General features: G+C 26.5%; 3 protein-coding genes across 4 annotated transcripts; all 3 read right to left on the bottom strand.

Moving 5' to 3' along the window:
* Positions 1 to 114: 114 nt before the first annotated feature.
* LOC127287190 (uncharacterized) lies at positions 115 to 4,183 on the bottom strand. The gene is made up of 3 exons (XM_051313998.1): positions 4,067 to 4,183; positions 3,557 to 3,940; positions 115 to 3,483 (listed from the first exon to the last, which is right to left on the bottom strand). The coding sequence occupies exon 3, from the start codon at positions 3,475 to 3,477 to the stop codon at positions 1,444 to 1,446; it is 2,034 nt and encodes a 677-aa protein (XP_051169955.1). The 5' UTR covers positions 3,478 to 3,483; positions 3,557 to 3,940; positions 4,067 to 4,183; the 3' UTR covers positions 115 to 1,443.
* Positions 4,184 to 15,273: 11,090 nt separating this feature from the next.
* LOC127287189 (SET and MYND domain-containing protein 4-like) lies at positions 15,274 to 23,561 on the bottom strand. The gene is made up of 11 exons (XM_051313996.1): positions 23,078 to 23,561; positions 21,824 to 22,055; positions 21,477 to 21,660; positions 21,003 to 21,324; positions 20,680 to 20,929; positions 20,256 to 20,587; positions 20,089 to 20,162; positions 19,908 to 20,020; positions 19,509 to 19,803; positions 19,206 to 19,368; positions 15,274 to 16,738 (listed from the first exon to the last, which is right to left on the bottom strand). The coding sequence occupies exons 1-11, from the start codon at positions 23,206 to 23,208 to the stop codon at positions 16,594 to 16,596; spliced, it is 2,241 nt and encodes a 746-aa protein (XP_051169953.1). The 5' UTR covers positions 23,209 to 23,561; the 3' UTR covers positions 15,274 to 16,593.
* A 491-nt stretch (positions 23,562 to 24,052) lies between these two features.
* On the bottom strand, positions 24,053 to 27,336 carry LOC127287193 (autophagy-related protein 13). Of its 2 annotated transcripts, none has more exons than XM_051314002.1 (5): positions 26,450 to 27,336; positions 25,872 to 26,220; positions 25,616 to 25,799; positions 25,199 to 25,541; positions 24,053 to 24,978 (listed from the first exon to the last, which is right to left on the bottom strand). In XM_051314002.1, exons 1-5 carry the CDS (start codon positions 26,645 to 26,647, stop codon positions 24,766 to 24,768), a joined length of 1,287 nt encoding a protein of 428 aa, XP_051169959.1. In that variant the 5' UTR covers positions 26,648 to 27,336; the 3' UTR covers positions 24,053 to 24,765. The 2 variants fall into 2 exon arrangements, with proteins under 2 accessions (XP_051169959.1, XP_051169958.1); XM_051314001.1 differs by having other exon boundaries at positions 24,055 to 24,978; positions 25,190 to 25,541; positions 26,450 to 27,334.
* Positions 27,337 to 27,523: the final 187 nt, after the last annotated feature.

Here is a 27,523-nt window from a genome sequence, read left to right as displayed (position 1 = left end):
TTTGACACGTCATAAGATTACTATTCAAAAAACACGTGAAATCAGAAAAGACCAACTTCAAGTTAGGACAGAAGGACAGACCAAGCATTTTATTATTATATAATTACACTCGAACACAACTTTTACAATAATTATAATTAATAATTATAAATTATTATTACAATAAAAAATTATATATTCTTTTAATAATATTTCCAGAAAAATTATTAAAACAGTATTTTTAAATGATACATTTTGAATTTTGTTTAGTAAACAAAATTTTATATTCTTGTATAGAATAACATTAAGTCTTTGATGAAAATTTCGTATTCAATCTGTTTTCATAAATATTCTGTGGAATTACGAAATTTATTTCCGAGCCAATTCGGAATCTTTTGTATTTAGTTTCAACAATTCTTTTCGGATCATTTCAAATTCCATTTTCTTTTGAATCTGAATTTTAATCCCAAAATTTCAAAGCAATTCCAAATAAAATTTCAGGATTAAAAATCAGCTTCCAAAAGAAACGTATTGATTCAAAATAATCTGAAATTAAATTTTCGTTGTTACATTACATTTCGAATAAAATTTCTAATAAGAAGAACTGATTGGCTCGGAAAAAAAATTTTGGAATACTTAAAAGAATTAATTTTACTAAATTTATACACAGTTGCACCAAAAAAAAAAAGCAATAAACCAGAATTTTTTTCTAAATGCCTTTAACAATATAATAAATAAAATCAATTTCAAAAAAAAAAAATGGGAGAAAAAAAAATTTTTTGCAATTATTATAAATCAATTATTTGTCGAAAGTGTTTTGGAACAATTTGTTAATTGGAACTAACTATCAGAAAAGCAGAGAATAATATACATGCTAGGGGAATATCGGGGAATATAAATTTATATTTGGAGTAGTTAGATAAATTCATAGTTCCCCTGACAAAGAGAGATAACACATGGAGAGTAAAGCTACTCACCGTTAGAATGGTGTGATTTGACCGATACTCTACTGTACGATTTATTTGCAGACTTTCGCTCGCGTTCGCCCTGCTGCCACAAACTATGAAAAATGGACATGTTTTTTGTTCATAAACTAAATAGCATGGCTGCACAGCTGAGCTTTTACGATTTTATGTCAGTATATTATCTTTCATTCACAGTCGATGAACAATACTTCTTTTTTTTTCTCCATTTTTACAAAATTTCTGGATTATTACTAATTTTTTTTTTCATACAATTTTTAATATATTTCAAAAAAAAAAAAAAACAATTTCACTCAAATTTGCAATTTCTATATTCTCTATTTTCACAAAGAAAGGAATTAATTTTGATTATTTACTCTCTAAATTTAAATCAGAGAAAAAGTGATTCATATACTGACCAATGAAATTTCATTGTAAATTAGTGGATTTACTGAAAAATTACTGATTCAGATTTAGAGAGAATATTATAGTAGAGAGATAATTAAAGAATAACTAACAAACGTGATTGACGAAAACGATGAAAATTATAGAAACATATTTCTCCAATAAATACAATGGCAGAAAATGTAAATCCAAAAATTAAAACATGGATAAGACTATCTTTTAATTTTGTTTCACCACCCGCTTCTGATGGAACAACTTCAAATAAACTCGTTTTATCACTGCCCTCAGCATCTAAAAATTGATTATGCCATTTCTGCAAAATTCCGGCTTCGTTTAATTTCATATAAACATCTTCGAAAGATGCAACATAAGGTGATGCATACTCAAAAAGATATGTATTTAATCGCACATATACAGTTTCCTTTATTGCCTTAATTGTTGCCTTTTTGTATTTTCGTTTTGTATCTCTTATTATCAATACTCCTCGATCACTATTCATAATGCATGTTACATTTTTATTTTCCAACATATCATTAATACACCTTATTTTTGTCATTTTTTTATCATCATTAAATTGGCATTTTACATTTTTCTTTCCTAACATATTAACAATACAATTTTTCATTTTATCATCTCCTTCTGATAATTCTGTAATATTACTATTCAGCATTTCTGTTACATTTGTATCATTTAACAATAATCTGAGACATTTCTGACCAAGAATAGGATCATTACATGTTTTGTTATAAAAAATCCGTGAACTTTCTGAATCAATTATCTTAATATCTTTGATATTATAGAGATTTGGATGGATAAATAATACGAGATTTGATGCATACAAATCTTCAAGACTATCCATTCCACTAGTTGACACGACTGGTAAGCTAACGCTTGTAAAAGTTGAATAAATTTCTGACGAAAAGAAAAAACATGACCACATCATTGCACCAAAAAGTATTCTTTGAGATAAATAATTTGGCTCATGGGGCACACCCATTCCAAGTGCCATTTCTCCAAGATATAAAATTTGCCAATATATTTTATCAAATCGTAATAATTTAGATGAAATCCAAACTAAAGTAAGCAAACTAATGACTATTAGGACATTTAAAATTTTCCAATTATCTGACAATTCCATTGATTTAACGGATTTTGGTACCAATGCGTAATAATAAATTCTTTCATTTGTTTTAGCTAGTTCCATTAAAAGTGCAAAACAACCTACTAATCTAACAGATTGACTGCCAATTAATTGCATTCTGTTGTTCATTATATCAAATACAAAACCTGTATTATTTTCTTTAATGCATTTAACAGTGTCAAAGTAATTTATTGATATACGTTCATCAAGTTGAAAATTCTTAGCATCTGCATATGCTCTCACAGGCAAAACATCAGTTCCATCAATATTTGTCACATTATCTGTTGAATTACGAGTAATATTCACAAAAGGAGGATCATTATAGTATCCAACAATAAAAGGATGTTTATGTACATTTTTCAATTTATCAGGAAATAAATTTAATTTAGAAGTCATTTTCTGTTTATGTAATTTCTTTGTAAATGGATTATAAAACAATAGTCGTGTAATTGTAATCTCATTGACATATGTAAAGAAATCAATTTTACTTCGTTTATTTTCTAACTCGAGAATACTAACATCGAGAAATTGTTTCGACCACATGAATGTAAGCAATTCTTTATTGATTAAATTTTTTTCTATTTTCTTTGCAATTAATACTTTTGGTCGTCTTTTTGATGCAGTATGTTGAGTTATAAAATTTATTATTTGTGACATTAATGCCAATTGATTAGGAATTAATGATAGACAAGTGACAATGAATAATGTTGATTGAGGATCCCTTAAAAATGTATTACTTTCACGTGAAAGAAGATGATTTTCCGTTAAATTTCGAATATCAACAACAATCATTGGAGTATTGTGTAAATTTACAAATTCATCATTTCTACTATCATTTACAATTAATAATGTTTGCCAAATTCGTGGATTACTTTCGAGATAATTTCTTACGACATTGTGAAATGAATTCCAATTTTTTGAATAGGATTTTCCTTGAAAGCAAATCAAAATCAGGAGAATTAATTGATAATTGCGGAATAGTAAATTCATTTTTATCTAAAACAAAAATAATTTAATTATTGCAATAGCTGTCTGTGTTATGATTTTTATATTTGTATTTTTTACTTACATTTTTCTGCAACGGGAAAATAAAAATTTTTTTAAATAATTTTTTGTACGCTCTGTTCAACTTGCAAACTTCTTGTGAATTTAATTCTTTAAAGTTCTTTTTTGAAATGCTCGTGACATTTACATGTAATTTACAAAGTGAATGTAAATAATTTAAGGATCAGTTGATCTATCTTCTGATAAGTGAAAAATAAATTTTATTCTGACAACAATTTTATTTGTTATTTAAAAAAACAAATAATTTTCTTGTTTCAAGGTTTTTTTTTTATATTTCAAATTCAATTTGTTGCTTAGAAACGTTTAAAAAGCATAATTAAAATTTCATGCAAAAAAAATCGTTTAGTTTGACGTAAACTTTAGCTTAATTTTTTTTTTATATTTTAGGCTGTAAGAATATTATATTATCGTTTATTATTATTATTTTAATTATTTATTATTAATTAATTATTATTATAAAAAAATATTAATTATTAATTTATTATTATTATTATTATTATTATATTTTCATTACCTGAAAGTTGACTTTTTTTGTTCAATGTTTACGCATACATATTTTTGATTCACCGTAAAATTTATTCATTACAAATTTCAATTTCAATAAAGGTATGACAAATTAATGACATTCTTTCAATCAGGTGTCGTTACCGAAATTAATTTGGAGGTTATATATCCACGTTCAAAACAAAGCGAAATTTTTTTTCCAGTAGTTGGCAATTCCGCAAAACATTCGCGTAACTTACGTGTACCTTTCGCGAACAACGCTGAAAATTCTTATTGTGGATACAGCCTTATACACTGAAATGTTTTTCTAATTGTTTAACACAAAAATTAGTTAAATTTTGTCGTTGTAAGCAATATAATAAATTTTTTACGATTTTCTTTCTCATCCCCAGTACTTGAGTCAAGTAGCGCCACAGTAATTTATAGACGGTGTAATCCTGTCAGATTCGAGGATTTATAGTCGTCCACCGAATAAATTGCGGTACGACCGATTATTGGGATTTTTTTTTTTTTTTCTAGCTTCCTAGAATAAATTCTCCAACCCCGACAAGTCGTTCTGACGGAATCCGACAAATCATTTACCTACGTTTGCAACGATTTCATCAAGATGCGTTTGGTCATTTCAAAAGAAAATTATATTTTCAATGACTCTCAACTTTTTCTCATTTTTATTAAAAATTTTTTTTTGAAATTATTTTCTCAAGAAAAAAAAATATTTCTCTCCATTTAATTTATCAAGAGGGTATTAATATAGTCGTCCAGTTTGAAAAAAGAAAATTTTTGCACATTGCATAACCAACAAGCCTTGGTATTTTCACTTTCCCCATTCATAAATTCGTATTCCTTCTTTTCATTTCTCAAGGAAAAATTAAATGCAATACAAGCTTGGTTGGCAATTTACTTGTCATGGCAAATAAGTTTCTTAAAAGAAAATGTAATCTTGTCTACATTTATCGTCGTAAATGTTTTGCCTCCGGGATGGGTGGGCAAAAGAAGGTAATGCACTTTAATTATTTTCTCTTCAATTCTAAAAGTAGTGCAATTAAATTTAATTTCCAATGTTGAGGAAAAACGTTTGAAAACAATAAGTCCTGTGTAAAAAAAAAAGTAATTAAAATATTTTTCATAATTGGGTATTAGAAATAAAAAAAAAAATTTAATAAAAAATAAAATGTAGATCGAAATTTACACACTACAATTTAAGGCAAAAATTTTTTTTTTTTTGTCAAAGAAATGAAATAAATTTTTTCCAAATAATTTTGTTTGTAAAATCACTAGAAATTAATTACTATAATATTAAAAGTGTCATTTGTGTGAATTTTACCGATACTGGAAAGTAGTTTTTTTCATTTAATTCATTTCAAGTAATTTAAGCTATAAATCCTTAATCGTGCAATCTGATTGAGAGCTTTAGAGTTAATTTTGAAAATCTACTTAAACTGGATGTAAAGAAAGTAGTCTTAAAAAAAAAAAATTGTAAATAGATTAAAAAAAGTACTAAAAATTGGAGGAAAAATTAAATCTAACAATAATAATTTAACAAAATTCTTCATTAAAAAAAAAGAAAAATTTTTGTTCAAAACAACCAAATTTTATTTTAAAACAACGAAATTTTGTTTCAAAATTTTAATACAAAAAAAATTGTATATTTGGTTCAAACAAAAAATTTTCTGTACAATTTAAAGGAAAACGATCCCAACAATAATTTAATTAAATTTGTAATTAATTAAATGTAGGGAAATAATTCTTGTTATTTAAATTACCAACGACAAAGTATAAAGTGCAATCTTAGAATGAGAAAAATAAGTTTTCTTTCATAAAGTCATAGTTTTTTTTTTTTTTTTTAATGTAAATCGTATTCTTTTGAAATTTAATTATTAGCATGTTTGATATAGAGGTTTGCATATGTATGCACTGTACTTAGATGAAGACTCGAAAACCGTGAGGCGATTTAGCTCGTCTTCAGAAAGTATAATTCACCTACTCGACCATACATTCGCGCCACCTCGTCGAGTTGGTCATGAATATGCTAATTCGTTGAGCACAATGCTAATATCTTCTGCTAATTCTCTCATCTTCAACGCAAAAATTTGGACAATATAAAAAAAAAGAAGAAATTTTTCTACTCTACAACTATATATATATATACTTTAAAATCAATAATACATTTTTCTTTTCTTTCAATATTCTTATATTTCTTTTTCAATATTCTTAAATATTCCCTTTTTTTATTAATATTCTTAAATATTTATTTTCTTTTTCAAAAAAAAAAAAAAAAAAAAAAACACTGGAAAATTTAAATAATATTTTATAAACGTTTTTCATAAAAAAAAAATTGATTCAAAATTCCTTAAAATTATTTCATTTTAAAAATACAACGTAGATGGAACATTTTTTTTTTTTTTTTCAATGACGCTTTCATTTTAATTAACAAAGCGACAAAGTAATATCGAAATTACTCTTGCTACTTCATTTTATTAAACTGTACATAAAATTTTTTAGATTGTTTGCATACTTGATAACGAAAAATAAACTCAACATATATTTTTGATAAATTAGACTTTTTAAGAAATGAGTTCACAACTAACAATTTTTATTCTCATTGTTCATGAAAAATTTTACACATTAATATAGAAGTGAAAATTTATATTTTTTTCTATTTTTTCCTTTTTCCTACATCAAACTAAACGATTTTTTTTTGTTTTTTAAACATTGCTAAGCAACAAATTGAATTTGAAATATAAAACAAAGACCTTGAAATAAGTAAATTATTTCTTTTAAAAAGGGTCAGAATTTCTCAAACGGATCACCTAAAATTCAGAAATTTTTTTTTAGTCTCATTTTTTTTTCAACGGTTTCTTACACAAAATTGTGTGGGGAATTAAAAAAAAAATTTAATTTTCTGTAGGACGTCAAGAACACTATTTTTTAATAACATTTTATAAATAAATAATATAAAAATCTATTAAATATGAAATTTTTTCAAAATAAAAATTATATTTAGAAACTACATTTTAAGACGAGAAAAACCCTTTTTTTTAATTGGAGAACAGGAACTCGAGAAAAAATTTTTTTAAAATAAGACTGCAAAAAATTTCAATTGTTTATAACTTAAACAAAAAATTTTTTTTTGACCTAAAAATTTCAGGGACTTATTTTTACCATGTAAGGAGTCAAAAGAAATGATTTTTGATTAAAAAAAAAAATTCTGAATTTCAGGTGATCCGTTTGAGAAATTCTGACCCAATAACAATAAATTTATTGTCAGTATAAAATTTATTTTAAAAAAATTAAAAATTTATTTATTAAATTTTTGAAAAATTCCAAATCAGTAAAAGCTGTCTAAATAATATTAATGATTTTTTAGAGTCGTTTTTTTCGAAATAAGAAAACAAAAAGATTTACATTTTCCAAGCTATAAAAGAAGGAAAGTTTTTTTTTTTTGTAAATTGGTATCGTACTCCAAGGAAATATGTAAATATTTGTTAACAAGATCGCCTGCAATAGAACGTATTGCGATAGACACGATTCTCATTCATGGAATTCCGAAAAGCGAAAAGGAGTTCCAATAACGCTCTCGACATTTTGCCTGCTCTTTAAACACAATGTTAATAGCCTGGAAAAATATTTTGAAATTATTAAAAAAATTGTTACATATAAAGTAATTGACTTTCGTTAAATTATTTCTTCAATTATAAATTTGTTTTCAATATTTGATTAAGATTAAAATTTAAATTAAGATTAAAATACACAGTTTTCTTAAAAGTATCAAATTGAGACCAAAAATAGCATCAAATCTTTGCAACGTTTTGATGCACATAAGTTGTATCAAAAAGAGATCGTTTTGTGTATCATTTTTAGAAATGATACACGAAACGGTCTCATTTTTTGATGCAAAAATTTTAATCAACTTATATCAATCATGGCCGAATTGAATCGACTCAAAATTAAACGAATTTTTTTTAGATATTTTGGTAATAGTACAATTGCGGAGACCATTTCACTATTTAATTTGAAAATGAAAAAAAAGAAAATCAAATACAATGTGCAATTCGATAATTAAATAGTGACAGCTTATAAACATAACCTAAAATGCATGAAAAAAAATTTATCGATAAAATCAATATAGCCGAGCTTTTTAGAAGGTAGATGGCAGCACTCATCTTTTTTTTTTCTTTAAATTTTTTCTGAATCGTTTTTTTATAAAAAGCAAAACTCTTATACTTGCATCAAAACGTTGCAATAGAAAAAGATACAACCAAGTTTACTGTGATACTAACGAACATTCCCTGAGTGTAATTCTCTGAAAAATAGTCAATTGCCACAGTTTTAAAAGAATTTATATTTTAGCGAAACAGAACCCTAATGGTATTGATTGAAAAAAAAACTCTTTTTTTCTTCTCTTCTCAACATTGAAAACGCAAAGAATGCCGCGAATGAATGCCTTTCACCAAGACACTTTAAGAATTTTAACGATGCTCTTTGGCAAAAGATAAGGTACTGCTTGGTGTAAATAAAGTCAAGTATGTATAGGATCATCCCTACGGAAGCACGATTCTTCTCAGCTTTTCTTTTCCCTCTTTTCTTTTCTTCACTTAACCAAGAGAAACTTATTCGCAACAGTGGAAGAAAAATTTATCGAAAAAATTCTTTTAATATTATTTTTATTAATTATTTTCACATTAAATAAGAATATTTGACAAATTTTGTAGAATTAATTTAAAAAAAAAATGATTTAGAAATAATTAAATTTACTTATATTATTTGATTTTAGAAAGCTACTTTCTCATAATTCTATCTCAATGTATATGAAAAGCGTTTGAGATTTAATCAATTCACTAAAACTTCTGCTCCATCATGCAAATTTCAGTTTCAAATTTCATGAAATTAATCCTGCACTTTGATCCCGAATATGTATTACTTAATGCAAGGTGCATTCAATGCCCACGTTTATGTTCCGGATACGTGTGCAGCATAAAGTATACAAAACACTATCACTGAATTTATATTTGACGTCGTACAATCTCGTCTTTGTAGCATGGCTACGTGAAAGGTAAGAGAATTAAGCTCGATTATATTTTCTTGGTTTGCCATGCCACCTTCTTTGCCTTGAATCAGGCGTGAATTCTCAGCACGTCGAATTAGTTTTGTGAATTCCATTTATACGCTTCTAGTTGAATTCAGAAAATCTATTTAAAAATTTATTTTTATTACTGCGCGAGAAAAAATTAATTTACTTTTTCTTTTATAAAACAAATACAAATCATTACGTTAAATTTATTTCTTTACTTCTATGTGTGAAATAATTATGATTCCGAATACAGGCCTCGGATCGACTTAACCCTTTCAGGGGCACATTATTCTAAGCATACAAATTTTTGTTTCATTACGTATTTATACGTTTTTTGGGTCGCTGAATACAAATCCGAGGTCAGATTTTGCAAATTTTAAAAATTCAAAATGGCGAATCCAATATGGCGGACATTTTTTTTAAAATTCAATATATTCGCTTGAAACTTGTTACTCGGGGTAACGAGTTTCATACAAATTGCATTATATTTTTAAAAAGTCGTCCGCCATAATGGATCCGCCATTTTGAATTTTGAAAAACTGACCTCAGATTCGTAATCAGGGACCCCAAAAACCCCCGAGTAAAGATTTTCAAAGTTGTAGCACTTCGCGTTTACAAATAGCTGAATTAATTATTAAAAAAATGCATATTTTTCAGATTGATGGAATAATATTAAGTTAACAATAATAAATTATTCATAAACAATATTATAGATTCGTTATATTATATCCTTAGAATCTAAAAATAAGAAATATATGATTATTATTAGATAAATATGCCGGAAATACCAAAAATACAACAACAAAAAAGGTGGGACGTATACGTCCCACTGCCCCTGAAAGGGTTAAAGGCACAAAAAAAGTCGTTTTAATCGATTTATATTCCAAAAAAAGTCGATTTTTTTTAATTTAACAAAAATATTTTACAGATTTTTAAATAATTTTTTTTTTTAAATAATAATACTTTTGGAAGGGTTTAAAGTTGAAATTTTTAGAAATAATTGAATTTTAAAAGATTTTGTTAATTTTCAAACAATTATTAAATTTTACAAAACTAAAAATAATTTATCAAACAAATTTTTGGAAAACATATTTTAAATTTAATTGAATTTTCAAAGATTTAAAATTGAGATTTTTGAAATTAATTGAAACTTTAAGTGTTTTGTAATTAAAATTTTAGATGATTTCACTAAAAATTTGTTAGAAATTGCGGACAAAAATACAATAATTTGAAAACCATTTTTAATTGAAAAATGGTTTCAGATAGTTGAATTTTCAAAGAATATTATAAAAATAGTTTTAAAAAATTGAATTTCCTTAGAGTTATAATTGATATTGTTAAATTTTAAAAAAATTTTTGATGGAAAATTTTAGAAATAATTAAATTTTAGAAGTTTTTAAATTCAAATTTTTTTAAATAATTGAATTATAATTGAAATTTTGGATAATAATTCAATTTTAGTTGATTTTCGATTGAAAATTTTGATAAAAATTAATTTTGCATTAAAGTTTTTGAGAATAATTGAATTTTAGTTGATTTTGAATTGAAAATTTTGAAAATAATTGAATTTTCTTTGATTTGAAATTGAAAATTTGGAAAATAATTGAATTTTCTTTGATTTTGAATTAAAATTTTGGGAAATAATTGAATTTTAATTGAAATTTTGGATAATAATTCAATTTTAGTTGATTTTTGATTGAAAATTTTGATAATAATTAATTTTGCATTAAAATTTTTGAGATTAATTGAATTTTAGTTGATTTTGAATTGAAAATTTTGAAAATAATTAAATTTTATTTGATTTTGAATTGAAATTTTGGGAAATAATTGAATTTTAATTGAAATTATTGAAAATAATTGAATTTTAATTGAAATTTTGGATAATAATTTAATTTAAGTTTATTTTTGATTACAAATTTTGATAATAATTAATTTTTAATGAAATTTTTGATAATTATTGAATTTTAATTGATTTTGAATTGAAGTTTTGGGTAATAATTGAATTTTATTTGATATTAAATTAAAAATTTAGAAAATAATTGAATTTTAAAAGATTTTGAATTGAAAATTTTGAAAATAATTGAATTTTATTTGAATTTGAATTGATTTATGATTTTGAATTAAAATTTTTTGATAATTTTATTTGATATTTTTTTAAAATTATAAACAATTGTTAAATTTCGTAAAAATTTTAATTGAAAAATAATTTGAAATAATTGAATTTGTGATGAATTTCATTAAAATTATTAAAAATAATTAATTTAGTGAAGAATTTTAGTTAAAAATTTGTTAAATAATTGAAATAAAGAAGATCTGAAGAAGATCTACATTTTATACTAAAAAAATATATTTTATTTAAAAATTTGTTTAAAAAATGTAAAAAAAAGTCGAAATAGTCGCATTTTATTAAAAGAAGTCGAAAAAAGTCGTATTTTTGGAAAAAAGTCGAAAATAGTCGAAAAAGTCGTATAATCCGAGGCCTGCGAATACAGTTTCCAATCTAAAATCGAATTTTTGAGATATTCCGAAATTTGTTTCCAAATCAATCCATTTTATTCTTTTGAATCCTGAAATTTCATTTCAAATCAAAATCAAACCAAAGCTAAATTTTAATTCTTTTAATTTATGAAATTTTATTCCAACTCTCTTCGTTTCTGGAATTTTAAAGGGAAAATTTTATTCCAAGTCCATTCGTTTCCAATTGATTCTGAAATTTCTGTATTAAATCTGGAACATTTTGTCATTTTCATTTGAAAATAAATTTTACAACCCATATTTAGTTAGTGAAATAATTTCCATTTTATCGTATGGAACCAAACCAAGAGTTTTGTTGTTTAAAATTGAAATAATTGAATTCGTAAACGTGTAAAATATTAAAGAACATGTTATTCGAAGGGTCGAAAGGGTAAATTTGTACGTGATATATATATATATACATGTACCGTCGACTTGGAGTCGCGTGGCGTGTGGGGCATTGCGCAATTTCAAAGTTTTATCAGCACGTAATCGCAAAACTTTTCGATTTAGTTGCAAACTCCCGTCGTTTCACAAGCGGTTCTTACCTCGTACCGAAGCCACAGTTTCTGCCTTCTACACATAAATATAGAGTATATATGTACTTTTCACTGGGTACAGAACCGCGCTTGTTTTTGAAAGAGAGTAGAGAAGTATTTCCAACCCCCCCCCCCCCCCAGTCACTACCTAATAAGAGCTTTAAACCGAATCGAGCTCATCCTATACCTACTTTTCGAGTTATTTACCCGATATAAATCATAACTTTAATTTTATTTCCAAGAAAAAATAAAAATTCAAATTTTATTTTCATTTAATAATTCATTATTTCAAAAATTTCATTTTGTTTATAATTTTCAATTTTAATTTTGATTATTCCAGATTTTAGAATTCCAATTCCAATTGGAATTTTTCCAATTTTTAAAAATTGATTAAAATTTTTTTTTTAGTGATTTCTGTTGATGATAGGTTGAAAAAAAATTTTTTCTCTTTCAGAATCAAAAAGATGCAATGATAAATAAATCCATTATCATATGTCAACTGAAAATAAATTTTCCCACGGAAAATTGCATGTTTTTTGTAAATTTAACGGATTTAAGGGAATCACTTTTTTTGTGTATTTTTTTGAACAAAAAAAGTAGAACTTGTACAGCAGTGTGTGGTTATGTGGCATCTCGTTAAAAATGCATCGAAGCGCATTTTCTCCAGCCGCAGGCAAACTCCATTTGCAAATGGACCCATTCGTCACATGAGAAAACAACGTTACTCCACTACCGCCCCCCCTCAAAACACCCTCCTTATCCACTGTTGTCATTTGCATATGTGTGAGTCTGTAAGTGATGTACTTAAGGACGGTAAAAGCTTAGTCTGGGAATTCACAATTTTCCCAACATCCTGTAAGCTTCTCTATTTCCTAAAAGACACATTATATTTTTAAGATCTTTCCTTTAATACTCCACATTGTTCAATGTCATCATTAGAATTATACTTTTATATAAAAAAAAGTACAAGTATTATAAATTTAAAAATTTAATTTCTGTAATTTATGTAACTTTATGAAATATATACTTGGAAATAAAACACTGCCGTTATATTATTTTCAATTTCCACTTGGTATAATTTCTTCATCTCTGAAAGATATAAAATTGATAAGATTTACTGGTACTTTTTTCCTTCGTCTTTTAGTTTTTTTTTTTATTATTCGTATTGATTCTTCTATTTCTCGACTTTATCGATTGCAGTGTGAAAAGAAAGAAAAATTATTAATAAAAACAGTACTTATCAGAATTAATCCACAGTCAAGGTATTTGTTTCAAATACAGAAATTATTGGTTTAAATAAAAATTATTAAATATTTATTTGATAATGGCCGATTATTTGAAGCAAATAAATTTTTATAAGTAAATTCAAAAAGGGAATCTACTATACAATAGAATACAAAATTTGTAAATATGAAGAATTCATGTTTCATTATGTAAAAAGCATCTAACTGTAAATTGTGTGAAAAAAAAACAGAACCGATCTTAAAATATACTTCTTGATTGCCATGAAGCTTTTACTGGAATCGTGTACTAAAATTATAAATGTCTCTAACCGAGTACGCAAATGTACTCGCTTATGTATTATAAAAGAAAAAAAAAAAAAAAATCGTCTTGCAGACATTTCTGTTTCGAAATGAATAATTGGATATTCATATAAAAAAAAACCTGAATACATATTACAGAATGACAAAAAAAAATTGCAATTTTTCTACTCACCAGAATTTTTTCTTTTTTTCCCCCTTCTCATCTAGCTCACAGTAAGTGAAATGTGCTAACGTCTCCAGTTCCAATATCAAAATGAGATATTCTTTATCGTCTATACTCATTTCATTACAATTGAACAATAAAAAAGTGCTGAAAATATCGCAAAGCTGTAAAATAAATAATTAAAACGACTGCAATAGAATACGAATGATTATCAGCGAGAAGAAATATAAAATATTTAATGGGACAAATAATATTTTAATGTTGATATGCTTTTTTTTTTTATCATTTTCTCTAATAAAATTCGACGAGTTTTCCTTTATTGTTAATTAAAAATGTAGAATACTTTTTAATATCCTCTATTATAATTAGATCCTAAAAGAAAATTATATGTTTTAAATTGTTCATTTTTAGAATTATTTTATAAATAAAAATTATTTTTTTTAGTTATAAAAAATAATTGTAAAAATAATTTTCAAAACAAATTAGAATTTAATTGAAATTATATTATTAAATTAAATTACCTATATATGAAAAAGTAAAAAAAAAAATATTTTAACATTAAATCAGAGTCAATTTCTCGTAACGTAAAGCATTATTAAAGAGGCTACAGGAATTTCTCCGTTACTACGTTATTAGACGAACCATATCTCTAGGGAAATACAGACACTGTGGGACAGAGATGAGAATATAGAATTGGAGGAGAACTCTTCATCCGAATTCAACAAGGAGCAGAGGCTCCACATCGTCATTGCGATAATTAATACTCATCCCTCTGGACTGCAAAGGAGACCAGGACAGTGAACGAATTATGAACTGAGGACTTGTAACCATTTCGAGTAATCAAGAACTTTGTGTGCACTCTTTGTTGAAAAAGTAAAGCTTATAAATTCTTTTATTATTATTTTTACTATTTAATTATTTTTTATTTTTTTTTTATCATTTTATTTTCATTATTATTTTAAATACCATTTTTCGCATTTTATAAACAATCAATTAAAAAAAAAAAATTGCAATATAAAAAGTATGAAAAAACGTTAATGAAAATAAAATTAATTTTCAACATCAGAGGAATTTAAAAAGAATTCATGATACGAGAAACTAATTGAATTACAATTTGAAACAAATGGAATGTTAAAAATATATGCAATTAAAAATTTTTAAATTTACTCAGCGTACTATTTTATAATTGCATTCTTTTAACTTACCCAATACTGGCATCTCATTTGTTTTTCATTTTAAAAATAAAATTTTTTCTCACAATTAACAAATATCAGCTACACTCTAAATGGTTCATATTAGTATATAAAATTCCCAAAATTCAATCCGTGTCAGTTCCACGTGGGCATGAACATTGGGACAAAAAAAAAAAAGAAAACTCATTCAGAATGTAATTTTCTGCATTCTATTTGTATATATACGTGAAACGCGTGGTTAAGAAGCGCAAGCTCCTCGCTTGCATGTGCCGATAAAAGAGCAAGCGTTTCGCATGGAATTGGTTTTGAGGAAGTTTGTCGCCACGCAATATCATCTCGCCTTCGAAGACTTGAATATTGCCAATATCGTGAATCCTTTATCGTTGGTATTTTTCTCGCGCCTTTCATTCGACGACAACGAAAATAAAAATAAACCCATCGAATAAACGAAACGAAAAGAAAAACGTTTTCAAATAAAGTCTACCGTGTGGAATTTCGGAGAACGTATATTTTCTTTCTATTACTTCGAGAAGCGCCAATGTTCCACTTTACTTTTTCATCGGCAAAAAAAAAAAAAAGAAGATTTATTATAAATACGAGTTGCCTTTTTTTTGCGTGATACAATAATTTATTTTAATAACGCCATTACTCCATCTTAAATACAAGGTGTAAAATATGCATGAAATACAGAAATCTGATATAAATAAGTTATTAGTCGATGAAAAATGTGTGATTTGATGCATCGTTGATAATAATAATAATAATTAAATAGCCTTAGGCATGTGTTTCTGCCAAAATGTACAAATTATTTTTTTTTTTCATATAGATAAAAGTGTAAATACTACATTTTTAATATTAATATTAATATTTTCGACAGCCTTGTAACTCTATACACAATCTTTATTAAATTCCAGATGTGTAAAATATCTCAAAAGATCAGTACTTTTTTTTTGTTTTTTACTCTTCATTTATTATCACGGGAATCCAATCTCCCTTTTATTTTCTAAAATACCTTAAACACACTTCCGAACATACGACGCAAATATAAAGAAAATTTATTTTCCTTAAAAAAAAATCACAAAATACCTAAAAATTAATTCGCTCTGCGACGTGAAATTTAGGCCCTTTTTTTAAAAAAAAGAAAGAAAATATGATGCATTTGGAAAAGAAGAGAAAAATTTCAAAATTCACTTTTTTTTTTAAATACAAAGAATTAAATTTTTTTTTTTTTTTTGAAAAGGGGGGAGGGAGAGAAAAGCGAGCAATCGAAAGAGATAGAGTTGCTAACAAATCAGACAAGTTCTGAAACGTTTTACTACAAATATAAGAGTAACACTGTCTAACCTTCCGTTCGAAAGTGACGACCTATTTAACGGACATATATGATTCTTATAAAAACAAAGAGTGCTCCCGTCACATTTTTATTTTTTTAATAAATTGATTAAACTCGCGGGATCCTCTTTTCTTTACTGTCAAAATGCTCATTATGCGTACCCTGTGAGATTCAAACAAATCAAACGTTGAAATCCTTCAGCAGTACTGAGAGCTTTTCCTTTTTCTCCATTATTTCACGGCAACTATCGTTCCACGGGCCGTAATTTAAGTTCATTATTTGCTCTGCACGATCAAGGAATCTGCGAGTCTTCTTCAGAGTGTTTCTGAAATTTATTTCACATAATTATATATACAATAATTTCTGATGATTTTTATAAAAAAAAAAAAAAAAAATGTTCCCTTATTTAGAGAAGGCATTTATTTTTTTGTTCTAAAGTAATTTTTGATTATATTATTTTTTATAAAAACTATATTCAAATTCGATAATTGAATTTAAATTGAGAATATTTTCAATCGAAAATAAACATAATAAAATTTGTATCACTTTCGATAACGACAATAGAATTGTATTTTCAGATATAAATTTTCCACTTGTGTCTTAGAGAATCGGACAGCGTGTCCTTCCACTTGATATCCCATTCCATCTCTTTTGTTATCTTTTGAGCGAGTCTGCTTTAAACCTCTTTACGGATGGACACCCCTGATGCGTTCATTGTCCCGTTTTCCCTGAAATAGTCGAGCACGATCTTTGTTGAGCAGGAAGACCTTTTGTCGTTCCCTCGCCAATGAATCTATATTGGCAAGTACGCTGGCAATAGATATAATAGTACTGTACTTGAAAATGTCGAGACATTGCGACAAAACTTACAACACTCAATGTATTTTCTATTGGATAACATGATTATTGTCAATTACGATAAAACTTTTACAATTATATCAAAATTGAAAAAGTATTTTACAAAAAAAATAAGGTAATTTCTATTCAATTGAAATTTATTGAAGAGAATATTCACAAAATATAGTAATTATTTGAATTACTATAATTGATTTGAATGCATTAGCAAAATCAAATCAAAATTGCCATTAAACTAAAATCAATTTCAAAGAATTTTCATTATGACAAAATATTAATTTAAAGGAATTTCCATTTATTCCAAATTTAATTTAGCCAAATTATCATTTCGCAAAGTATTGCTAAAGAAAATTTATCTATGGAGGATTCTGATTGATCCTTTGGTATAAGAGCAATAAACCAGATTGGACAAAAATTCCGAAATTTAAAATTTTCGAGATAAATATTCGACAATATAACAGGAAGTTTTTTAAAGTACCAACACGAAGAGCAGAATTAGCCTATAAAAATCAATAATCAGAATTTTCATTTTAATGAATTTTATTAGAAATGATTATTTTTTAGACGAATTTTCAATTTTCGAATTAAAATTTGACAGATTTTCTTTTTATACGTATTTTTGTTTGATAAAATTTTTATTTTACAGTCATTTTCTTTACATAATTTTTTTTTTTTCATATAAAAGAATTTTAATTTAACAGAATTCTCATTCAATTGAATTTTTTGTGATTCGAATTTTTAAATGACAGAAATTCAAATTCACCGAATTTTTATTTATACGAATTTTTAATTAATAGAATTTTTAAGATGTCGAATTTTTATTCGTACGAAATTACAAATTATACCGAAATCTTTTTGTCCATTATTTGTAATTTCAGACAAATGAAAATTCGACGTCTTAAAAATTATATTAATTAAAAATTCGGTGAATTTGAATTTTTGTCATTTAAAAATTCGAATCACAAAAAATTCAATTGAATGAGAATTCTTCTAAATTAAAATTCGCTTAAATTAAAATTCTTTTATATGAAAAAAAATTATGTAAAGAAAATGACTGTAAAATAAAAATTCGATAGCTAAAAATTTTATGTAAAAAATTGGTATAAAAAGAAAATCTATCAAAATTTAAATCGAAAATTGAAAATTCGTTTAAAAAATAATTATTTCTAATAAAATACTGTAAAATAAAAATTCTAATTCGTGATTTTTATGAGAAATTCGTGCGCCACGACTAACAGCATCCAAGCGACAATGGACCAAAGTGGTGAAATGATTTCGAAATTTTAAATATTCGAAATAAACTCTCAAACATGGCAGGAGAAATATTATTAATTAAAATTATAATTAATAATTCAAAATACTCTACAAACGACAATTTTTTGTTAATACTCCAGAAATTTTTTTCTATTTTTAACATCGATGAGATTAAATCTCAGTAATGTAATTTCTGTTTACCTAAGGGAGTTCTATCTATATTCTATGAAGTTTTTCATCCTCACACAGTTGATGGTATGGTGGTCCACGAGACAGAGATTTGCCTCTACTTCCAAAATATTCTCTCTTCTAAAGTGCCAAAAGTTTTCTCAACTGACAATAAAATTCCGGACACAATGAAAATTGTTCATCCCTTGACGACAAAATACGAACAATTGTCACAAAGTGTATACCCTGACAATTCATGTCTGAAATTCTCGTTATCTTACACGAGGATTGACCTATTGAAATTCCCGAAACTCAAATCACACGAGTTTTGAATAGAGAAATTTCGCAAAATTATTTACAGAAACTCGGTAAAAGCGTCGCGCATTGACACAGAGGTGAATGAATAGGTGAATTGCGGGAGTGAGAGAGAGAGAGACTCGAGTGCCAAATTGCCATTCCCTTCGGGACGTAAATTAGAATAGAATCGCTATCTGTTGTAAACCCAGGAAACTTACTTGTATTGTTTGGTGCTTGTGTTCGTCTCTTCGCGTAAGTACTGAATACAGATGTCCGTAATTTTGTTCAACTCGTTGGCAAGTTCTACGCTGTCGGGGCCAAATCTCTCCTCAACTGCAGCTATACTGTGCTCCAGATACGATATGGAATCAAGCCATCGACCTGAAATAATTTAAAAAAAAAAAAAACAACTTTAGTATTTTCAAAAATCTCAAAAAGTCAATTCAAAAAAGGTTTTCATTATCTAATTTATTAATTCAGAGAAAAGGAGAATTATGTCAAAATATGAAAATAAAACAAACCCATAATTGCATAGACTTTTCCAATTAAATCGAGTGTCACGGCAATATCCTCGTGATGTTTATAGAGAACATTTCGTCGGATACATAAGCATTGTTTTAATTTATAGAGAGCCTCGTCGATTTTTTCGTGATCAATGCAACCTTGAGCAGCGTCGTAAAGATCCTGAGCCTCCTTCAAATCGGCGCCATAAGTAACAATTGGAGTTGCTCCACAATCGAGGCAATGCAATGAATAACTGTGAAGATTATGCAAAGCCCCGGTACACTCCGGACACTTTAAAGCGCTGAATCTCTCCTACATTTCAAAGAAAAATTTCCCTATTTAGTCTCATATTCGGAAATTAAAACAAAAAATTATTTTCGTAATTTTTACGAATTATGAATTTTTTTTGTACTAACCAAAAAGTAACGTAATTCTGGATTGGTGCATGCCTCACATTTGCAAATGAAACAATATTGATTTTTTAAAGTTTCCTGTCTATCGTCTTTGGACATTCGACGAAAATGTGGTCCTAAAAAATCATATCAATATTAATTCAAAAATTCAATTTTTCTAAAGTAATAAAATTAAAATACTAACCATAACAATTTAAAACTTCCTCGCCAACTCCAATATCTTTTGTTGCTTTCACAATAAGATGTTGATCCCAAAAGCTGAAAAATTTTGAATAAAAAACAAATTTATTAATAAAAAAAAAAAAAAAACTTTTTTGATTAATATATTAAGTTTTGTTTTCTTCTCCTTACCTATTAATTATATTAGGATCACAGGCGTGATTCATCATGCTGGCAGAGAGATAAATTCCAGTAGCAACACGATCTTGATGCTCGGTTGAAACTTTGTCCTTATCGGAGGCAGTTAAATTCAGTCTTGTGATTGCATGTCCATTGCATATCAACTGTAACATGTGCCTCAAAAGAAGAGAACTTATGTAAAGTCTTTTGCCATCTTCAATCGTAAGATCGCATTCAAAACTTAAACTGCTGTCGGCAAATTTACGAACAAAGCTCTCATTAATATCGACGACTTTAAAGAAATCCGTGTACTTGTAAAGATACAACGTCAACATTGTTGCTGTCTAAAAGAATAAAATTTCCAAATATTAAATATTTAATATCCATTTAAAAAATATTTGTTTTAATTAAGAATAGAAAAAAAAATATATCTTACAATGCCATAGACGATCAGATCTTCCGGCATCAATTTATCGATGTTTGTAACTAAACTCTGAACTTGATTAAACTTATCAACATCTTGAGTTGTTGCGCAATTCAAAAGCAATTTCATTGCCAAGTGCGCGATTCCAATTTGTTGCCAAACTCCCATTCGACTTCCTGGACATTCCCATTGATGATAAGTTGTCCATGCATCATCTTGACATTTAACATCACAGTACATTGCCTCCACGCACATTTTGCATCTAATTAAATTGAAAAATTATAAATACTACGAAAATTTAATTAATTTACAAAAAAAAAAAAAAAAATACTAACGGAAATGGTACATCGCCCTGTGGTCGGCAGCAATGAGCGCAAAGCGATGACGATTGTTCATGATCGAGTAAAACGAAAGCAAACGGTTTTTCGACAAAGAGAATTTGTCCCTTGTGTATGTCACGATTCGCCACAACATAACGTCCCTTGTCGGGTGCACATTTTTTCTCCAATGCCGCAGATGCATAGGGGAAATTTGAATTGACTCCAAATGCTGGCTCTGGTTTATTGCCTGACATTGAATCAGAAGCCTCGTTTTCATCGTCGTATTCCATACTTGAAGCTGTTGCCATTAAACTCGTGACTTGTTGCTTAATACTTGCTGAAATATTAACGAATTAATTTTAAAAAAAAATAGAATTCATTTCAATTATACACTAAATTCTCAATTTTTCTTCTCTAATATAAAAATTAAATATAGAAAAAAATGTAGAAACTAGTAAAAAAAAATAAATATAAAAGGAAACTACATACTTTTTTTAATTTCAGGAATTTCTTCGCAATTATTAACAATATCCTGAACTCGCATTAAAGATTCTTCCATGGATTTTCTTTTTCTCAATTTCCAGAAACATTGAGCAGCTCGCAAATGTAATTTGTAACGCAAATTTTCTGGATATTCCCACATTACAGCTAAATCTATATCTTTAATACAATCCTAAAACGAGAAATTATAAAATTAAGTAAATTTTTTCAATTATTAATTAGCTCATTAGTACAGAATATTCCATTAGAGTAAAATATATATATATTTTTTTTAATCTGTTAAAAATTGATATAGAATTTTCTATATTTTTGAAAACAATTGTAATTGTTCTTACTTCGAATTTTTCCAAATAGAATAGAGAAGCTGATCTATTAGCAACTGCAAGGGCCAAATCTTCACTTCCCATTGGCGCATATTGTAAACTTTTTGTATAAAGATGAATACTCGCTGAATAATTTTTAGCTTGAAATTCTTTGTTTCCAAGTTCACGTAGTTGTTTAGTTTTTTCTAAAGATTTACCCTCTTTAGTTTTGTGCTGTTCATTTAGCCATAAGGACATAAGCCTCCTGTATTACACAAATAAAAAAAATTTTCTCCCATTAATAAAAAAAAAAGAAAACAAAATCAACTGGAATATAAATTTTTGTAAAATTAAACAAATGACAATTAAAATAAAAATTACGAATATTTTCTATTTCTTTTTTTTTTTGAACAATTATTTTGTTAAATTAAATCTTTTAGTTAAAAAATTCTATTATTTAAAATTTTAATTAAAAAAACAAATTATCATAATACACCGGAACAATAAATATAATCGCACTTATTAATTTATTATATATTTTTAATTAATAATTAAAATTAATCTCAGTTCTAATTAACCATAATTTCAAATAATAAGAATCTCAAATAACGGTACATTCACATTTTTCCAAGATGAATAACATAATTTCATGCATGAAAATAATGAAATTTTTCCGCGAGAAATTATTTTCAGAAAATGACACAAGATGAGAACTAATTTTCAAGGAAACATATATGAAAATAAACCAATAAGATATCAGTTAACACACGAAAGATTGCAAGTTTACATGTGCATGAAAACTAGGTTTCCATCTTTCATATATATATAGACTTGAAAATAAATCACACAATTTCTCTCTCTCTATATATATATATGTTTATATGTGCGAATCAAAACGAATGCTCGTGATTTTCTTTGTTTGAAAGTAGAAAAAAAAATTGAACACAAGCCTTCATTTTGACCCCCATTTCGCGATTCAAAGAACTCTCCTTTTACAATTTTTTTTTTCATCGTAACTTTCAATTATCAAACACTATAAGACATTTTTTTCTTCAATAAATCTTACTACTTGTTATTAATTTTTTTTTTATTTTCTAGTCTTTTCTCGCAATATTTGGAAAACGCAATGTCAACGATGAATTATTGTAAAATGCGCATGAAAAAGACAATGACACACGTAAATTATAAAGAAACAAAGAGACACACATTTTTTTTTTTTTTATTATATTTTGTCACGAAAAATAAACACAAACATAAAATAATGTGGAAATAAAAAAAAAGTCCTACCTTACATCCGGATCTGCCAAAAGGCATAACATGACTTCGTTTTCGCATTTTTTCTTTGCCTTTATATCATAAGGCATACGAGAATTTCTCAATTTATTGTTGACTGCCTCAAAAAATTTTTGCCACTGCATAATTATCACTTATTTGTTTGTCTATTTTCAAGATGTATCACAAATAATTGTACCAGAATAAAAGTGCAATTGCGAGAAAGAAAAAAAAAGACGATAGACGTCCGCAAATTTTTTTTTTTTTTGAGGTTATGGTTGCTTTTGTTCACACAACCGGCATCGTAAATTGTAAACTCGTGGGACCTTGTACAAGGCACTTGATTTTATTGTTATCTTTATTGAATCACGTAGAAAACAATAATTGTTTACAATTTGACAATTATAATAACATACGAATGTAGGATATTAATTTAAAAACTAGCGTAAGCTTTTGTTCACGGCAAATCGCAATCGCAAAACCAGTCTAACAACTTGACAGATTATCTATAAAAGTATCTCAACCTAGGAAACATTTGTCTACGCAATCATTGAAGGAATGTCATCTTAAATTATCTCATCATCTAGATCAAAGAAAACATTTCTAATGGTTAGTTCACATTTCACCTTTATATATTATTTTCCTTTTAATTCAAAAAGAAAACAAATTTAAAATAAAAAAAAAAGTACCTATTATTTAAACTTTTTTTTATTAAATGTAAAGTATTTTTTGAAATTCGTTTGTAAAACTACAAAAAATTGAATGTTTAAATTGTATTTTATTTTTAAGATAAATCATTCCTTTGTTTTTCGCGCGCTAAATGTTTAAAAAATTAAATGCAACGTATTAATTATAATTTAAAACTAATTTTAAGTTTTAACTTTAGAAAAACTGATTTTTTTTTTAATATTTAAAAGTGAAAAAAAAAATTGGAATTTGAAAATTATTCAAAAGGACAATGAATTAAATATCATGAATTATATTGTATTAGATTTAATATTAATCTATCAATATTATAATAACGTATAGGCACAGTGTATAATATGTACAAGCAATAATTTAATATTCTATTAGCAGACTTATAAAGAAATCACAAATATTTGTCAAATTAAACCCACGATTTTCATAGGCAAAATCAGAGATGGTCAAATTGACTTAAATATTAACATTCAATTTCATCAAAAAAAAATTTCTATATTCATACAATATAGAATTTAATTTTTCAAAACACACACATCGCATTCAAAAAATATAGAAAATTTATTTCTTAAACAAAAAGAAATTAGTAAGTACATACATATATATATATATATATTTATATATAAAAGAAAAAAAAAACAAATATCCTCAATTTACAAAAATATAGAAAAAATATCTAAATTCTCTTCACATAATACGTTATTTCAATTTTTTTTAAACATTCAAATCCGAGGGAATCATAATATGAAAAATAATTTTTCATCAATCATTCATAATAATTTGTCCATCCCTGCAAATATTAACAATATAAATTAATTATCAAATGATGCAACAATATCTTATCTTAGGATTCAGTTTTTTAGATTCAATCTCATTATTTATAAAAAGCTTGATATGAGATGCGAAAAAGGGACTCAAAACTGACCACGAGTCTTTTTTTTCCAAAAAAAAAACCACGAGGTAGAATTTTCTTTTTGTCATATAATATGACAATCCGCATTCGCTTAGTTATTGTTTTCTGATTGATAAAGAGAAGATAAAAGATCTTCGTACCGTTGCATATCAGTTTCAAATGTTTCGAGTTTTTTCGTCAAATCGCCCACTTGATCAGCCAATGTTAATTCTTCCGTGAATGCTTGAAGTTGCGGTGCACTTTGACATTCCCTGTAAAAAACGCCTAGATCGCTATTCGTATTTGTTCCAGCAAATGGCGTTTTCTAGATGGAGAAAAAAAAAGAAATTAACACTTTTCTTTTTACAATTTTCATTCTCCTGATTTTTTTGAAAAAAATTTTTTTACTGTAAAAAAATCTTTATCAAATATAAGTAAATAAAAATGAAATTTTTTTTCTAAGGAATTATTTGTATTTTGAAATTCAAAAAAAAAATTGAAATGATTGAAATGAAGTCTAACAAGTTAAGAATTACCAGGTCTACCATAATGAAGTCGTCGTTGGCACTGGTGATCGAACAACTGCTTCGTCTTGAGCCATTTTGTGAATTACATTTACACGTTGCATTGTCATTTGATACTTTTTCCGTATTTCCATTACTGCTGTTTGTTGTTGTTGTTGTTGTTTCTGTCGTTGTTCCTATTGTTGGAACAGTTGTTGAATCTGTTCCCGATGTTGGTAAAGGTGGTGAATTTTGTCTTGAGCTCAATAATGAACTAAATGGAACGTCCGGAATCACTAAATCCTCCTCGTTTACAACTATTTGTTTATTCAAAACGAATGCACCGACTTTAATTGTGTCACTCAATGATTTTGATGTCTCCTCGCTTTAATACAAAAAAAAATTTATATTACAATTTTTTTCTTAAAGAATTAATTTTATTTTTTTAAAATAATGTACCTCTGTTGATATCGAGCGTGCCTTGGACTTAAATCTGAATGAAAATGATCACTTTTTAACATTATTGAATCACGTCCACTGTAGGTTGGTGAAATTGTCATTTTAGTTCTATAAGATACTGACAAGTAAATTGTGCCAACAGGAGTGCATAATTGTCCAACTCTCACGCGTTTATAATTATCACCTGAAAAAGAAATTAAATTAAAATTTTTTTTTTATTAGCCTTGCAAAATGTTTGTATAAAAAATATATTTACCTAAAATATGAAGTTGAGGTTCGCCCATATAAATTCTATAGCAAATAACATACGAATCGGGACCCTGTCTTCGACTTAATTTATAAGCTGGCGTCACTCTCGATACGGAGAGCAAGGATTTAAGTAAAATTCCCATTCTATTATAAACAGTGTAAGTGACTCTGATAGTTGGATCACTTTGTTCGGGTAAAACACCCAATGTCCAAGTTTCTAACACCATTGTGTCTCCTTCAACAGTTCGAAGTGAAATTTCAATACACAATGGTATCGTTGAACTAATAATATCACTGCATAAAACTCTTTTTGCCTCTGACAATACTTCAGGCAAATCTTGAATTGCCAAATTAAACTGCAAAAATATTTAATTTTCCTCATTTCATTTATAAATAAAAAAAAAACAGCGGAAAACTCCAATAATAATAAAAACTCGATAAACATCTTTTACAATAACAAAAACAATTTCAAATTAAAATCGTGCGTGAAATAATAAAACTTATTTTCAATTATAAAAAAGTATAAAAAAAAAAAAAAGAATTTAATATCAGAACTATAAATAACAATAATTAAGAAATATTTACCCAATCTGTTCCTGATGAATTTGGTTTACATTTTGTATTGACTTTTTCCCCAGATCTTGATTGCACAATAATTTGAGCTGCTTTTAGGGCCAAAAATTTTGTAAATTTATCCAAGTCTTTTTTGTCCTGCATACTCAATTTCAATGCTGACATTGCAATTTGTTGATTTTTAATAATTTTCAAAATAAAATAAAACATTAAATGTAAAACGTGTGTTTTTCATATCTGACGTAAATGACATTTTACAAATGCCACGCAACATATTTTTCGCTGACTCTCTCTCTCTCGCAAAAAGCTTGTCAATTATTGATGATGATGATCGAAAGAATGCTCTAAATAAACAATGACCTTTGCTGTTATTATTCTAAATACTCTTATCACACGATAAATAATACGTGCTTTAACTGATTTTTTTAAATAAATTCCTAATAATAGTTTGTTTTTTCTATTTATGTATAGAAAAAAAAGTACGATAAGGAATGTTTTTCACACCCTTTTCGTATATTAAAAATAATAGTACACTTTTTATTAATATAAAACAGAAAACACTTGTCACTATTTTTCAATTATAAACGAAACTCTCTTTAATTGAATTATTAATTAAAGTAAAAAATTTATGACGAAATTAATGAGAAATAACAAATTTTATTCACTGAATGATGAGAAATTCTTAGGCGCCTTTCGCCATGTCAGATTTGCATAACCATAACCTCACTAATTTCCTAACCTCTATTTTTTAGTATAATGAATTACTAATTATTCAGTTATTTTGTAAACAATTAAATAATTTCCATTGTAATATGTAATTTAATGGTTTTTAATTTTCCAAAATACACATATTTGTGGACAAAAAAAAAACATTATTATGACACTTGATTACACGCCTTTATTTTGATTGGTTCAATATCACGTGACTGACACGCATTCCAGCGGTATTTTCAAATTAGAATTTTAAAATCATTTTAATTATTGGAATAAATTAATTTTTATTGAAAAAAATGATTAGGAAGAAAATAATTAAATTATATTTTCCTGTTTTGAATAATATTTAAAAAAGAAAGTGATAATTATTAA

Source organism: Leptopilina boulardi, unplaced genomic scaffold, assembly GCF_019393585.1.
Source record: "Leptopilina boulardi isolate dan_hultmark-lab unplaced genomic scaffold, ZJU_Lbou_2.1 LbouV2_368, whole genome shotgun sequence".
NCBI classification, from domain to species: Eukaryota; Metazoa; Arthropoda; class Insecta; order Hymenoptera; family Figitidae; genus Leptopilina; species Leptopilina boulardi.
Note: the sequence above shows the minus strand (reverse complement) of the source record. Positions and strands in the feature narration are given on the sequence as shown.

Coding starts and splice junctions, on each gene's coding strand:
- LOC127287190 (XM_051313998.1), bottom strand. CDS start 3,477: ATGAATTTACTATTCCGCAATTATCAATTAATTCTCCTGATTTTGATT.
- LOC127287189 (XM_051313996.1), bottom strand. CDS start 23,208: ATGCAGTGGCAAAAATTTTTTGAGGCAGTCAACAATAAATTGAGAAAT. Junction 21,325..21,476: donor AATTCCTGAAATTAAAAAAA/GTATGTAGTTTC, acceptor TTAATATTTCAG/CAAGTATTAAGCAACAAGTC. Junction 20,163..20,255: donor GATCCTAATATAATTAATAG/GTAAGGAGAAGA, acceptor AAAATTTTTCAG/CTTTTGGGATCAACATCTTA.
- LOC127287193 (XM_051314001.1), bottom strand. CDS start 26,647: ATGTTTTATTTTATTTTGAAAATTATTAAAAATCAACAAATTGCAATG. Junction 25,800..25,871: donor ACCTCAACTTCATATTTTAG/GTAAATATATTT, acceptor TTTCTTTTTCAG/GTGATAATTATAAACGCGTG. Junction 25,542..25,615: donor CACGCTCGATATCAACAGAG/GTACATTATTTT, acceptor TTTGTATTAAAG/CGAGGAGACATCAAAATCAT.